General features: G+C 45.7%; 1 protein-coding gene across 4 annotated transcripts in view; it reads left to right on the forward strand.

The window, feature by feature from the left end:
- ST3GAL4 (ST3 beta-galactoside alpha-2,3-sialyltransferase 4) overlaps positions 1-16612 on the forward strand; it is a 151871-nt gene that overhangs the window by 85523 nt on the left and 49736 nt on the right. For 3 of the 4 annotated variants that reach the window (XM_067563609.1, XM_067563634.1, XM_067563618.1), the window contains exon 1: positions 567-939. The exons of the other annotated variant lie outside the window; for it this stretch is intronic. In XM_067563609.1, the coding sequence (XP_067419710.1) occupies positions 904-939 (36 nt within the window). In that variant the 5' untranslated portion in view covers positions 567-903. Of the gene's footprint in view, positions 1-566; positions 940-16612 lie in introns of those variants that run through there. 4 annotated transcript variants of the gene reach the window in all.

Consider the following 16612-nt stretch of genomic DNA (forward strand, 5'->3'; position numbering starts at 1 on the left):
ACTTAAACGCCGGCAGAGCTGGAGTGAGAAACAGCCTGAATCCCTGCCCCAGGGACCACGGCTGGTCTGGCCAAAAGACGGGAGGGAGTGCCACCCATACTGCATCCCTCCTCACCTCACCCCCGGCAGCAGGGAAATACCAGCTCCGTACTTGATATAGAACAGAGACTTAAGAGCCAGATTTTCAAAGGCATTTAGGCCCCTAAAGATGCAGCCATGCACCGTTGAATATCATTCTCGGCACCTGAACTCCTCCGAAAATCTGTGCCTAAATGTCTGGCCCAAGGTCAGGACAGGTAATTGGACCGAGGTCTCCTGCGTTCCATGCTAGCTCCCTCGCTACTGCGTCACTTCTCCTGTAACACTGATTTGTAGAGAGAGACACGGTGGGTGAGGTAACATTTTCTATTGGACCAACTTCTGTTGGTGAGAGAGAGACACTTCTGAGCCAGACCATTCCCTCACCCACCTTGTCTCTCTAATATTCTGGGTCTGACACAGCCACGACAACACTGCATGCAGCTAATTTGTATCGGCACTTGCCTGTTGGGCTGTATTACCTCAGTGAGTGGGAAATAAAGAACCGTGGTTTATTTGGGGCACACTATGTGTCAGTCATCACTACATTTAAAAACCCCCACACGTGTCCAACGGGAATAAATACGTATCTCCATCTCCTAGCGGGAATATATTTTTGTAGTCAAGGGAGAACAGCAATAAAATCCAAACAGTATTCTAAGAACAAGATCTAGTTATCAGATGAAGAAATAAATGGGCATAGTCCAATCTCTGAAACATAACAACAGACTCTAATCATCAAAAATTAATCAAACAGGAACTTCTACCTTGCCATTCTGCAGAGCTAGTGTAGGACCTGGGAAACTGAGCTCCGCATTTGAACACATGGCAGACTCGGGAAATGTTCACGATTCGTGTGAGGTAAGCGCTGATGGCTTTTTTTTTTTTTTTAATTAGGACTACTTGTTGTTGTTAAAAAGGAGCCGTGGTTATTGATCGTGGTGCTTGCAGACTTTGACTTTAGAAGGTGACCAGTGATCTTGGGAGTCTCTGTATCCAGGTGTCTGATTGGCAACACTGTCAGTAACGAGTTGCACTTGAGGAGCTTGGCCTGCCTGTACCTAGGATGAGTTTGTCAAGAAAGGTAAATGGGACGTCCGCTCCCTCCACCTGCACAGGCGCTTTTACAGCGGGCTGCAGGTTTGAACAACTTGGGAAGATCCGATTGTTCTTCAGTGCCCCCACTCTGTGCGGGAGTTATCGAATCCCAGAGACGGGAGAGAGCGGATCCCCATTCCTATAAGGTCATTGGTGTCTTTCACCCTGAAGTGCAGGGTTATCCTCAGCCCTCCAGTATGGTGTGTTTCTCCAGTTCTCTGCCCATCTAACTTTAAATGTCTCCAACACTGATGCTGCCACCACTTCCCTTAGGATGCTGTGGCGTGGCAAACTCTCTCTCACAGGACCTTATTCATGATGATTCCGTCTAGATTTTCTTTCATCTGACCATTGCATAGAAACCTCTGTTCATCTTCAGATCCTCGTCTGCATGTACATGCCCCTTGCTGCAGTGAATTCCACTCACCAACTCCTTTCACTTGTGAGAGTGGCTACTACAGACCTTGTTAAGGAAAAGTTAGAGAGAAATCTACTAGCCTGAGCGTGCTGTATGTATGCAGAGCTGTAACTGTTGGAAGCTTGTTTTCTTGGTATTGCAGCTCTTAATTCCTAGGAGCCGGCTTTCTTCAGAGGCAGCTCGCGTAATGTGAGGCGGAGATGATGCAGCATGTTGAAAAGGGGAGACTTGCATGCTGTGTGCTCGCTTGCTCATGGAGGGTTGATTTTGCTCATTCTTGTTCTGTTATTTTCCTGAATCTGAAAGATGTGGACAGAAGTGTAGAATTCCGGTTGCTCTTTGAGTAGTGAAAATATACGTGTGAGTTCATTACTAGGGAGTTGTGTCCGCACTGTGAAAAGGATTCTGACAAATTGGAAAGGGATCAGAAAAGAGCCACAAAAATGATTCGAGGTCTGGAAAATCTGCTTTACAGTGAGAGACTAAAAGGAGCTCGATCTATTTATCTTAATGGAGACGTTTGAGATAATTTGATCAGTCTCTAAGCACCTGGATGGGGAGTAAATTTCTGATAGCAGAGGACTTTTTAATCTAGCAGACAAATGCAGAGTGAGATCCAATGGCTGGGGCTGGACAAAATCAGACTAGAAATAAGATTTTTAACAGCAAAGGTAATGAACCATTAGAACAATTTGCCCAGGGATGTGATGGATTCTACATTGCTTGAAGTCTTCAAAAAGATACATGCAAATTCAACCAGACGTTATGGGCTCATGCAGGAATCACTGGGTGAAATGCTAAGACAAGCAGCTAAATAAATGGCCATACTGATCTCTTCTGGTCTTAAAATTGGAGTCTATGAAAACAACAGTGAAGAGGAAGTGGTTTTTTTAGCAAGTGTTCTGAAAACTGGGCATGTAGATTATAATCTCTGTCCTATTTTAGAAATCAATCCGTTAAGACTGTGTAGAAGGGTAGTAAATTACAACAGCAGAATAGTGCAGTTTACTTCTCTGTGTACCACTTGCTATAGAAATGGTCATTGGCATTTAGTTCTTTGTAAAGATATAAACATAGCACATTTCTTTAATGCATGCAATAAAATGTAGATATGAAAATAATCTGTGAAAATGTTGCACCGATAATTAAACGTAGTGATTCACCTCTCCTGCCAGTCGGGGTCACTTCTCAGTGAAAACTGGCTGTGAAAGGTCGTCAGAGTATGACTAAGCCTTACGGTTATCTTAACTCAAGATGTATGTGCGTGCTGTTTACTTGGACCCTAAATCACTTCTCCTAAATCCTAGCCTAGTGATAGCGGCTGAGAAGATACATGCTGTCATATGTACCTGCCTCAGACTCCCTGGAAATCACACCATGAAACTATGCAATTGCATAGCCCTTTTTGTCTGAGGATCTCAAAGCATTCTGCAAATGTGAATAATTGCCACTCCCCTGTGATGTAGGTATTATCCCCATTTTACAGACTGGTAAACTGAGGCACAGATTTTGACGGCTCAGCTTGAGATAGATGGGGTCTGCTGGGCACTCACAGCTCCTGCTGACTTTGGTCAGTGTTGTGGGTGCTCAACACCTCTTGAAATTAGGGCCTTATTGCCTCCCGTTGAGCACCCAAAATCAGTGAGCACTTCTGGAAGGGTGATCCAAAATAGCGGGCCTGAAGTCAGACAGGTGAAGGGGACAGCTGGGATTAGAAGCTGCTAGGAGGCGTATGGCTCTTTTTCCTCTAATATATAGACCATTCTCATGCTTTCTTCACCTATGGAAACACACAGTTCATCCTCCTCCTGTAATCTGAGCCCTGTCAGGAGATGCAGGGAGTTCTCAGCCAAAGGAGGGTGTGTATCAGACTAGAGAAGGATTTTGTTTTCTAAGAAGGGGAAAGGGGACCCCCTCTTCTCCCACCCGCTCCCAAAACCTCCCCGACACCCATGGCAAATACAAAATGCTTCCTACAGACCTACCCTGATGTAAGCCTCCACGCCGCCCGCTCTGCAATGGCATTAAACTGTGTATCAGGTTTCAGCTGTCCTCCTTTTCCTTGCCGGCTTGTGTAGCTGTTCAAACCAGCACTCCTTGTAGAAGGTGGCAGTCGGTTCAGGTGGGAGTTAGCAGGGCTGGTAAGGGCCGGGTATGCCTGCATGAGCGGGTGGGGTGGGGTTAATGGTGCTGGAGACAGAGACAAAGTGGCTCCCTTAAAGTCATACAGGAGGTCAGTGGCAGAGCCGAGGAGACAAGCTAGGTTGTCTGACTCTCGGGCTGGTGGCCCATTCCCTGACCAATGCTGTCTCCCAGTTTCTAGTCTGTCTGGCTTTCCCCAGTCCCTTGGTGATTCTGGTCAACGGCACCGACTGTCCTGGCTGTCTTCCGATCGTTTCATGGGTTTAACATTTCTGTGCTACCTCGTGTCTCAGCCCCTTTGCCTCACACACCTCTCCAGTTTCCCCAAAGCCTACAGAACTTCACTCTGCCTTCCCACCCAGACTGTGGGACTCTCCACCCCACCCTCTAACCTGTCCTCGGGAAGGGTGTATGCACTGTCAGCCCTCTGGGTCCAAGTGCTGTGCAAATACCCCATCTCAAAACAGTGGGCTAAGATTTCACATGCTGCCTAGGGGATTTGGATGCCTGATTCCTTCTAAATGAAGGGTGAAATCCTCACCCCCCATTGAAGTCAATCGCAAAACTTCCGTTGACTTTGATGGAGCCTGGATTTCACCCAGGCCATTCACATCCTTTAGGCAGCTTTGAAAATCTCCCCTTAGAAGAGCAGAACTTGAAATCTGATGAAGGCTTGCTCCATTCCTGCAAAACATCTTGGTTTTAGCAGCACTAATATCCAGGCCTGTGATAAAACACTAGAGCATTTCCCAGGAGACCCCTATGATACTTACAGGAAAGAACGAATGAGGGAAATCCAGAAAGCTCACTTAAATGTATAGATTATAAGGACAGAAGGGGCCACTGTGATCATCTGGTCTGATTTCCTGTATAACACAGGCCATAGAATGTCCCTGAATTAATTCCCCTTTGAACTAGAGCAGATTTTTTTAGAAAAACAGCTAATCTTGATTTTAAAATTGCTAGTGATGGAGAATCCACCACAATTCTTGATAAACTGTTCCAGGAGTTAATTACCCTCGCTGTTAAAAATGTGTACCGTGTTTGTAGTCTGAATTTGTCTAGCTTCAGCTTCCAGTCATTGGATCTTGTTATACCGTTGTCTGATCGAGTGAAGTGCCCTCAATCAAATTTCTGTTCCCCCGCTTAAAGGCATTATAGGTACTTATAGACCAAGATATTCTTGACTTAAGATAACTTGTAAGTACTGGCTCTTTGGGGTAACACTGCTGGCGGTTCCCAAGAGAAGGAAAATGAACTGCAAGATTCAGAGGCACAGATGTGGGTACAGAAAAAACCTGCCTGGAGCACTTGGTCAAAGGCATGGAGCTAAAGGCTTTTTTCCCCAGAAGATACCACCAGAACACTGTCTTTAGTTAGCTAGGGCACAGGCAGAGGAAGGGATGAAGGGCCAGAGACATCAGCCTGCAAAGCACACTGTGGGGCTGCAGATTGTTCATCTCATTCATAATTGCATTGATTTCTGAACTGCAAAATGCCACCTAAGGCTAATAGTCCACTTGCTGTCTGGTCTTGTGTAGACGCGTAATCCGATCAGATCACCTTCCTGCTGTCAAGCGGACAAAACGCAGTTAGGCTGTTGCCAAATACAGAATTGGTGCTCGTCAACTGGTAATACCGGGAGGGTCTGTTTTGCAATTAGTATGATGGAGGAGAAATTGTAAACAGAGACTTCCCTGTTAAAATGGAAAATAACAAAGAGCCTTCACTGAACTGGAGTGGTTCTTAGCCCACGGCCCAAACGGCACATAGATGTGGCCCATGTGACATCCTCAGGGCCATACAGGTGGTATATGTATTGTGTGGATGCGGCCCACATATCCCAGAGAGAGCTGCATATGTGGCCCACAGTGGTAAACAGATTGAGAACCACTAATGTAAACTATAGCCATGCTGTCCCTCTAAGGCCTTGTCTTCTCCAGGAGGAAGTTTTGTTAGTTACCATGTTGGAAGGACACAAGATAAAAGCCTAGTACAGATGAGACAAGTTGTAGGCAACAGGTCAAGTTAGACTCTGGCGGGTGCAGGGGAGCCTCAGGCTTACCACTGTAGTAAAGAGAGAGCTTGAAGTACTGGATCTGGTACAGGATTGGCCTCGGCCAAAGGCTATAAACCAGTTAGGCCACGTAATAAAACATATATTTACAAGTTCACTATCCGGTGCATAAACTTGGCAAAGCTGTTGCTATGCACAAGGCGCTAAATATTTACGTAAGTATATTTTAGCTAGTACAAATATGTACTGATCGAGTGTAAAATAAGACGGTTCAATAAAATAATAAATAAAATGTTTTGTCTAAAACATTAAAACCAAAAAAAGGTAACACACAAATGTTACGAAATACGTAAGATGGCATGTAAGTTGTGTTCCAGTTGTTTGTCTTAGCCTGCAAACGTCGGGGTACTTCGATTCAATCCCTTGTGTGGCCTAGGGGACAGCAGAAATTCCCGCTGCTGACTGAGTCACTCCTTGCTACTAAACACTCACGCATTAGTGTACCTGTGAACACTGAGTCAGGGCAGTAAAATAAGCCTGGCTGAGTGCCTTTGCCACCAAATTGCACTTGTGATCTGTAATTATGACTAATACCGAGGTCTGCTGAATTATTAGGCTGCTTTATTTGCAGCTTTAAATAAATCCAATGGTGATAGCGTTGATTCTCCGAGGACAGAAGCAGGGTGTAGCCTAAACAGCGTTATGGAGGAAACAACAGTCCAGCGTTCAGCACTTAAGAACTCTGGGTAGTACTGTCAAAGTCTGTTGAACCAGCTATCTGCTCAGATCTGAGATAGCTAGGAAAAGAATATGTACACACAAGCCAACTGACCTGACCACTAATCTGGTAAGTGACAAGCTGTCTACTGTAGGAGTTGTGACATAACGTGACAAAAAACTACCAGCGAAAAAATCCCCTAATCTCCTTCCTTCAAATCCCCCCAGAGATTAATAAAGTATGGATATGCTGGGTAGTCGGCAAAGGAGGTCCATATAGGATCAGAAACAGATAGTGGGGAAACGCGAACTGGAATCTGTAAGGCTAGGGCAAAAACTGTAGCCTTAAACAATAATAAAAGTAAAAAAGTACAATATTGCAAACTCTGGCCATAGCTGTTAAATGGTTAAGACTACACACCACAAAATTGGCGGGGCGAGTATCAAAAGAAAAAGGCAAAAAAAGCAACGCAGCCTTAAAAATTCCTGCTGTCTCCACAGTGCAGCAAGCCGTTCTAAAACATAACATGTTACAGCAAGCACTGGAACAGAATGAAAAACTGGAAACAGCTGTAGAAGATCTGCCAAAAAAGAGAAGTGCTATCCCGTTATAAATTTTAGTGGTCAGCAACAGGCTTCCGGTGCCTACCTTATGCTTGAAGGATGGGGACAGAAATGAAAATAGGTGGCCCCAGCAAAATTAAAAGATGGAACACGAAATGATAAAAATGGGTATAGCTATGGGGACATGTGAAATGACCCAAACCAGCCACCCCATAGCAACCCATTGGCAGGGGCTACCGTAACGCAACCACCACCATATAATGAGAGCCAGGTTCTGGTAAAACCTAAACCAAGATCTAAACTGGTGCCTGTTCGAATGGGAAAAGTAATTCACAAGAGGAGGAAGTAGCGAACAAATACTTTCACTCTATTGGTAAATCAAATGAAGAAAAAAATAGAATGGTTAACGAAGAACGTTAGAAGACAGGAGCTGTGACTTGACTGCAGAGAAGTAAATAAAAATGTTTTTTTGTAAGTCAAAAGTAAAAGCAAGGATGTTAACCCCGGAAATGAATGTGTTAACGCATGGAGTTACCCAAAAACAGTTAACTGCAGCATAAAAGGGCAATTCGGCAATCTATTTGCCATGCAGACAAAAGCAACAGACAATGTGGGGACAAATTCAGGTTTTGCAAGAGCAGGTAACAAGAAACTAGCCCTACTATCTTCTCAAAGCCAGGATAGAAATCAGGGGTATAGGTTCCAAACTCCCTGCTTTAACATAGGGAGCCTCACTCCTTGCTCAGAGCTATTCAGTTATTGTTATTACAGAAACCTGCATCTCAGAAAAAGAAAAAGCAACAACGAACAAACAAAGGGAAAACTTAAGGTAAAAACTTTACTTTAAGTCCAATACATTAATTATTTTAACCCTTCAGAAACGCAAGAGGTGCAAATGTAGCTAACTTTTTAAAAAACAGAGTTGCCAAACAACCAAAACGTTTAAAATAAAGTAATACGAAATAATAAAAGCTGCCTTAAGTTAACTAAATTAATAGAACAAGGGGGAAATAATTTAATGTAATTTTTTATAATTTTTTATTAAAAGTTTTAAATAAAAAGGTAATAATTCACTTATTTAAATATTTGGGTTTTTTGGTTACCTGGCTGTTTTCTAAAATGCTTTGCTTTAAGAACTAAGCTCTTAATGCCGTATTTTGTATAAGTTATAAATACAATTTTGGCCCCCTTTGTGTTTTAATTGTAAGTTTATCCTATGTTTCAGTAACATTGTCCTGTGTTGTATGTCATGTGTGTCAGGTGACGACTTTTAAAATTTTATTTTGTTGCAACAAAAGTCAATTTTATACTTGTATATAAAAGTGGTACTGCACTATTTTAATATTTATGGTTGGGGTATAACCATTATATCATTAATAACCAATTAAAAATCTTTGCAAAGCTCAAAAAGACCTCAGTTATAAATATATGTACATATATTTCTGCCTCAACTATTAATGCAATTGCAAACAAAAAAATTTTTTTCCTTTGAATGAAAAACCTTAGGGGAAATCCCAACATCAATGTACAAGTAATATTAGCAAATTCTGCCGAATTAGAGGGCTGCCGTATTTGCTATTAATAGTGATAACATTTATGGACTCGGGGGAAGAGGCAGAGTGGGGGTGGAGCAGGAGAGGAGTCTTGGGGGCAGAGGCAGGGTCTCGGTGTGTAGCCAGTCTCCCCAAATTCAAGAGGCACGGACCGTCTGGGATAACGTTGAAGATCTAAGGACAGAAGCATTGGGCAGCCTAAACATTGTTATTGAGGCAACAACATTCCATCCTTCAGCACTTAACCACAACCACACTGGGTAGTGCTGTCCAAGTCTACTGAACCAGCTATCTGCACAGAGCTGGAATAGCATAGGAAAAGAACACACACGCTAGCCAACTGACAACAACCTCGACCTGCTATTGTGTGCGAAAACCTCCCGCTGCCTGGTGTTCACTAGGGTTTTCCTTTTGATAGAATCATAGAAGATGAGGGTTGGAAGGGACCTGAGGAGGTATCTAGTCCAACCCCTGCTCAAAGCAGGACCAACCCTAATTAAATCATCCCAGCCAGCGCTTTGTCAAGCCAGGCCTTAAATACCTCTAAAGGTGGAGATTCCACCACCTGCCTAGGTAACCCATTCCAGTGCTTCACCACCCTCCTAGGGAAAAAGGTTTTCCTAATGTCCAACCTAGACCTTCTCCACTGCAACTTGAGACCATTGCTCCTAGTTCCGTTATCTGCCACCACTGAGAACAGCCTAGCTTCATCATCCCTGCAACCCCCCTTCAGGTAGTTGAAGGCCACTATCAAATCCCCCTTGACTCTTCTCTTCTGCAGACTGAACAAGCCCGGTTTCCTCACCCTGCCTCATAATTCATGTGCTCCAGCCCCTTAAACATTTTTGTTGGCCTCCGCTGGACTCTCTCTGATTTGTCCACATCTTTATTGTAGTGGGGAGCCAAAACTGGACACAATACTCCAAATGTGGCGTCATCAGTGCCGAATAGAGGGGAATAATCACATCCCTTGACCTACTGGCTATGCTCCTACTAATGCAGCCCAATATGACATTAGCCTTCTTGACAGTCAGGGCACATTGTTGACTCATATCCAGCTTCTTGTCCACTGTAACCCCCAGGTCATTTTCTGCAGAACTGCTGCCTAGCTCGTTGGTCCCGTCTGTAGCTGTCCATGGGATACTTCTGTCCTAAGTGCAGGACTCTGCACTTGTCCTTGTTGAACCCCATCAGATTTCTTTTGGCTCAGTCCTCCAATTTGTCTAGGTCACTCTCTGCATCCTATCCCTGCCCTCTAGAGTATCTACCACTCCCCCCAGCTTAGTGTCATCTGCAAACTTGCTGAGGGTGCAATCTACCCCATCCTCCAGATCATCAATGAAGATGTGGAACAAAACTGGCCCTGGGACCAACCCCTAGGACATTCCGCTTGTGACCAGCTGCCATCTAGACATCGAGTTCTAGATCACTACCCATTGAGCCTGGCAATCTAGCCAGCTTTCTATCCATCTTCTAGTCCATTCTAACCCAACCAACCCATATTTCTTTAACTTGCTGGCAAGAATACTGTGGGAGACTATATCAAAAACTTTGCTAAAGTCAAGCTATATCATGTGCACTGCTTTCCCCACATCCACAGAGCCAGTCATCTCATCATAGAAGGCAATCAGGTTGGTCAGGCATGACTTGCCCGAGGTGGATCCATGCTGGCTGATCCTGATCACCTTCATCTCTTCCAAGTGCCTCAAAATGGATTCCTTGAGGACCTGTTCCATGGTTTTTCTGGGGACTGAGGTGAGGCTGACTGGCCTGTAGTTCCCTGGATCCTCCTCCTTCCCTTTTTTGAAGATAGGCACTAGATTTGTCTTTTTCCAATCATCCGGGACCTCCCCCAATCGCCACACGTTTTCAAAGATAATGACCAATGGCTCTGCAGTCACATCAGCCAACCCCTTAACACCCTCAGATGCGTTGCATCCAGCCCCATGGACTTGTGCATGTCCAGCCTTTCCAAATAGTCCTGAACCTGTTCTTTCAGCACTGAGGGCTGCCCTCCTCCTCCCCATTCTGTGCTGCCCCCTGCAGTAGTCTGGAAACTGACCTTCTCTGTGAAGACAGAGGCAAAAGAAACCTTGAGTACTTCAGCTTTTTCCACATCATCTGTCGGTAGGTTGCCTCCCCCATTCAGTAAGGGGCCTACACTTTCCCTGAGCTCCTTCATGTTGCTAACATACCTGTGGAAGCCTTTCTTGGTACCCTTCACATCCCTTGCTAGCTGCAATTCCAGTTGTGCTTTGGGCTTCCTGATTTAACTTTTTCATTTTCGAGTAGTATTTTTATAATCCTCCCTTGTCCTCTGACTAAACTTCCACTTCTTGTAAGCTTCCTTTTCTGTGTTTAAGCTCACCGAAGACTTCCTTGTTAAGCCAAGCTGGGCACCTACCATATTTGCTATTCTTTCTATGCTTTTTTTTGTTCCTGCACCCTCAATAAGGTTTCTTTAAAACACAGCCAGCTCTCCTAGATTCCTTTCCCCCTGATATTAGCCTCCCAGGGGATCCTGCCCATCAGCTCCCTGAGGGAGTCAAAGTCTGCTTTTCTGAAGTCCATGGTCCATATCCTGCTATTCTCCTTTCTTCCTTTTGTCAGGATCCTGAACTCGACCATCTCATGGTCACTGCTGCCCAGGTTGCCACCCACTTCTACTTCCCCTACCAATTCTTCCCTGTTTGTGAGCAGCAGGTCAAGAGGAGCATGGCCCCTAGTTGGTTCTTCTTTGAGTGCTTACTCATGTTGTTTCCATTGTAGGTGCATGCGCAGCCCCGTGCACGGTTACTGGAGTTTTTTTCCCCTTAGCAGTACCCATAGGGCCAGCTTTGGCGCCTCCTGAAGCCTCGCGCACATGCCGCAGTACATAAGGCGCCACCACTGATGGTTACTCGAACTGTGTTTATTGCTTGCTTAATCTGCAAACACCTCTTAACATTTTAATTTGTGTTCATAAGTAGTTGTTAAGTAGAAGTAGTTTAGTCTATTATAGATAAGATTATCTTAATAAGTAGTTGTAAATAGTTTAATAGTTAAGGTTTAGTCCCATTAGGGAGCTCCGCCCGGCAGCAGGACACGCCCCGATCTCCAGGCTTTAAGCCCTGTAAGACTTGCGGCAAGCTGTTCCCGCTTAGCGACCCGTACGATAGTTGTTTGAAGTGCTTGGGGGAATCGCATAGGAAGCACAAGTGCCGGATCTGCAAGGTGTTCGGGCCAAAGACGCAGAAGGAGCGGGAAATTCATCTAAAGGCCCTACTGATGGAAGCCGCCTTAAGACCAGCCTTGGAGCTGTCCTGCTCCCTCTTGGTGCTGAGCACCGCATCGGTGCTGAGCACCCCTCTTCCATGAGCTTCCATGGCACCGATCTTCTGCTTTGCAGTCAAGAGAAAGCTGAAAAAACGGCGCTCGGAGAGGGGTCGCTCCCCTGCACATAAGAAGGCTAAAGAAGCGGGGTCGAGTGCAGGGCTGTCACACCATCAGGCCAAGCAGACTCTGCAGGAGCAGAGCTCGCCACATAGAGTCCTCTTGTCCCCCAAGGAAGACTCCTCCGATGAGTAGAAGAGGCCCTCTGCAGCTCGTGGTGCCATCAACGCCAGAGGCATTTCATGCGGCGAGAGACTTAATGGCGCTGCCTTTGCCTCCCACCCCTTTGCCCCGGATGGGGCAGGAGAAGACTGCACCGGTGTCGAAAGAGATGCCCCCATTGGAACCCCTTCGATGGCTGCACAGTTTTACAGAGCCTCTGTGTGCATCCCCAGAAGCCAGATCACTGAGGAGACAATCCCCTACGTCCAGGCACTGATCTCCAAGGCGGCATTGCCAGTCACCGGTCAAATTGCCAGAGAACGAATACCGTCAGTGGGGGCATTCAGAGTTGTTGTCTCGGCACTATTCCTAGTCACCGGCACCCAGGGCCACAGACTCGGCTTGCCAGCACCAGTCTCGATCAAAGTCCAGCAGACTATCGCCACTGAGGAGTCAGCACCGGTCGTGTTTCCTGCACTGCAGAGTTCGCCTGTGCACTCCCAGAGATGATGGGTGCCATCGTTGATCTTCAGCACCGAGGCACTTGCCTGTGGCATGGCGCCACTCCCGCTCCTCCTCCCGACGATGGGCTTCTCTGGCTCAGCACCAGTCTGGGGAATGCCACGGCCGGTCGCCAGTATCCCACTCCCCATCGCCGGGGCAGCAATCGCCGGAGCACCAGAGATCTTGGAAGGCCAGATACCAATCCTGCTCTCCTTGGCACCACTCAGCGGGAAAAGGGTGAGGATTGGACGGTCATTGGTCATACGGGAGCGAGTCCGATTCCGCAGGGGAGGGGAAAACATCATCACCCCATCCTAGCCAGCTCCATCAACCTGGGAGACAGGACCAGGGCCCCTGCCTGGCTGCTCCAGGAATGTTTCAGGAACCGTGGCCAACTCAATGGCTCTTTTGAAATACATGAGGGTTCCCTCTGGCCACAGGACTTTATTCCCTCCAATCCTTGGGGAAACAGTCTGTGGCCCTGGCACCCCCGGCCAAGAGTCACAGCTCGGTCTCTGATGTAGAGTTGGATCCACTGGAGGGGACATCTGCTGTGGTCTCCCAACAGCTCAGGGGAATGCCACCACCCCTGCACTGGATCAGTTGTCTTCCTCCTCTCCAGACCAGGCGGTTGCGGGAGGGCCCTCAGCTCTTCTGGACAACTTCTGTGTCCACCAGCAGCTCCTCAAGAGAGTTGCATCAAATTTGGGACTAGAAGCTGAGGTGCTTCAAGAAATGTTGGACTACCTCTTCGACGTCCTGGCAGCTGCTCGAGGTGGTCAAATCCCTGTGGCAGATGCCATCCTCCTTGCCACCAACCTCTAAAGGGCAGAGAAGAAGTAGTACGTCCCTGCTAGAAGTTCGAGTACTGATTTACGCACCTTTCTCTGGGTTCCCTGGTAGTAGTGGCTGCCAACCAATGGGATAGGCAGGGCCAACCCTGCACGACCCCCAAAGACAAGAAGAAATTGGATTTGTTTGGGAGAAAAATGTATTCTACAGCAAGCCTGCAGTTTAGAATCACGAGTCATCAGGCGCTGCTACGGAGGTATAATTATAACCTCTGGGACTCCCTCAAGCATTTTGGTGAGGCTCTGCCCCAGCAGCAAGCACCAGACTTTATCTCCCTCCTTGAAGAGGGCAAGACGGTGGCCAGGGCTTCCCTGCACTGAGGACAAAACCGTTCTGTAGTTCCACACAACTGTTCATGGCGGTGGCCAATGGGAGGAAGGGCTCACCTGTGTCCTTGCAGCAAATCTCCTCTTGGATAACCTCCTGCATTAGGTTCTGCTACGAGCAGGCGAAGGTTCCCCTTCCAAGAAGTGTCACAGCTCACTCGACTAGAGCGCAAGCCTCTTCTGCAGCATTCCTGATGCAAGTGCTCATCCAGGACCAGGAGGGTCTGTTTTGGAATTAGTATGATGGAGGAGAAGTTGTAAACAGAGACTTCCCGGTTAAAATGGAAAATAACAAAGAACCTTCACTGAACTGGAGTGGTTCTGAGCCCACGGCCCAAACGGCACATAGATGTGGCCCATGTGACATCCTCAGGGCCATACAGGTGGTATATGTATTGTGTGGATGCAGCCCACATATCCCAGAGAGAGCTGCATATGTGGCCCACAGTGGTAAATAGATTGAGAACCACTAATGTAAACTATAGCCATGCTGTCCCTCTAAGGCCTTGCTTCTCCAGGAGGAAGTTTTGTTAGCTCCCATGTTGGAAGGACACAAGATAAAAGCCTAGAACAGATGAGACAAGTTGTAGGCAACAGGTCAAGTTAGACTCTGGCGGGTGCAGGGGAGTCTCAGGCCTACCACTGTAGTAAAGAGAGAGCTTGAAGTACTGGATCTGGTACAGGATTGGCGTAGGCCAAAGGCTATAAACCAGTTAGGCCACGTAATGAAACGTATATTTACAAGTTCACTATCCACTGCATAAACTTGGCAAAGCTATTGCTATGCGCTAGGCACTAAATATTTACGTAAGTATATTTTAGCTAGTACAAATATGTACCGATCGAGTGTAAAATAAGACGGTTCAATAAAATAATAAATAAAATGTTTTGTTTAAAACATCAAATCCAAAAAAAGGTAACACACAAATGTTACGAAATACATAAGATATCATGTAAGTTGTGTGTTCCAGTTGTTTGTCTTAGCCTGCAAACATCGGGGTACTTCGATTCAATCCCTTGTGTGGCCTAGGGGACAGCAGAAATTCCCGCTGCTGACTGAGTCACTCCTTGCTACTAAACACTCACGCATTAGTGTACCTGTGAACACGGAGGCAGGGCAGTAAAATAAGCCTGGTTGAGTGCCTTTGCCATCAAACTGAACTTGTGATCCATAATTATGACTAATACCGAGGTCTGCTGAATTATTAGGCTGCTTTATCTGCAGCTTTAAATAAGTCCAATAGAGATAACATTGATTCTTCAAGGACAGAAGCAGAATGTACCCTAAACAACGTTACAGAGGAAACAACAGTCCAACGTTCAGCGCTTAACAACTCTGGGTAGTACTATCAAAGTCTGTTGAACCAGCTATCTGCTCAGATCTGAGATAGCTAGGAAAAGAACATGCACACGCAAGCCAACTGACCCGACCACTAATCTGGTAAGTAATGAGCTGTCTACTGTAGGGGTTGTGACATAACATGACACAAAACTATCAGCGAAGAAATCCCCTAATCTCCTTCCTTCAAATCCCCCCAGAGATTAATAAAGTATGGATATGCTGGGTAGTCGGCAAAGGAGGTCCATATAGGATCAGAAACAGATAGTGGGGAAACGCGAACTGGAATCTGTAAGGCTAGGGCAAAAACTGTAGCTTTAAACAATAATAAAAGTAAAAAAGTACAATATTGCAAACTCTGGCCATAGCTGTTAAATGGTTAAGACTACACACCACAAAATTGGCGGGGCGAGTATCAAAAGAAAAAGGCAAAAAAAGCAACGCAGCCTTAAAAATTCCTGCTGTCTCCACAGTGCAGCAAGCCGTTCTAAAACATAACATGTTACAGCAAGCACTGGAACAGAATGAAAAATTGGAAACAGCTGTAGAAGATCTGCCAAAAAAGAGAAGTGCTATCCCGTTATAAATTTTAGTGGTCAGCAACAGGCTTCCGGTGCCTACCTTATGCTTGAAGGATGGGGACAGAAATGAAAATAGGTGGCCCCAGCAAAATTAAAAGATGGAACACGAAATGATAAAAATGGGTATAGCTATGGGGACATGTGAAATGACCCAAACCAGCCACCCCATAGCAACCCATTGGCAGGGGCTACCGTAACGCAACCACCACCATATAATGAGAGCCAGGTTCTGGTAAAACCTAAACCAAGATCTAAACTGGTGCCTGTTCGAATGGGAAAAGTAATTCACAAGAGGAGGAAGTAGCGAACAAATACTTTCACTCTATTGGTAAATCAAATGAAGAAAAAAATAGAATGGTTAACGAAGAACGTTAGAAGACAGGAGCTGTGACTTGACTGCAGAGAAGTAAATAAAAATGTTTTTTTGTAAGTCAAAAGTAAAAGCAAGGATGTTAACCCCGGAAATGAATGTGTTAACGCATGGAGTTACCCAAAAACAGTTAACTGCAGCATAAAAGGGCAATTCGGCAATCTATTTGCCATGCAGACAAAAGCAACAGACAATGTGGGGACAAATTCAGGTTTTGCAAGAGCAGGTAACAAGAAACTAGCCCTACTATCTTCTCAAAGCCAGGATAGAAATCAGGGGTATAGGTTCCAAACTCCCTGCTTTAACATAGGGAGCCTCACTCCTTGCTCAGAGCTATTCAGTTATTGTTATTACAGAAACCTGCATCTCAGAAAAAGAAAAAGCAACAACGAACAAACAAAGGGAAAACTTAAGGTAAAAACTTTACTTTAAGTCCAATACATTAATTATTTTAACCCTTCAGAAACGCAAGAGCTGCAAATGTAGCTAACTTTTTAAAAAACAGAGTTGCCAAACAAC

Source organism: Emydura macquarii, unplaced genomic scaffold, assembly GCF_026122565.2.
Source record: "Emydura macquarii macquarii isolate MOO-44397 ecotype Brisbane River unplaced genomic scaffold, CSIRO-AGI_Emac_v2 contig_312, whole genome shotgun sequence".
NCBI lineage: Eukaryota > Metazoa > Chordata > Testudines > Chelidae > Emydura > Emydura macquarii.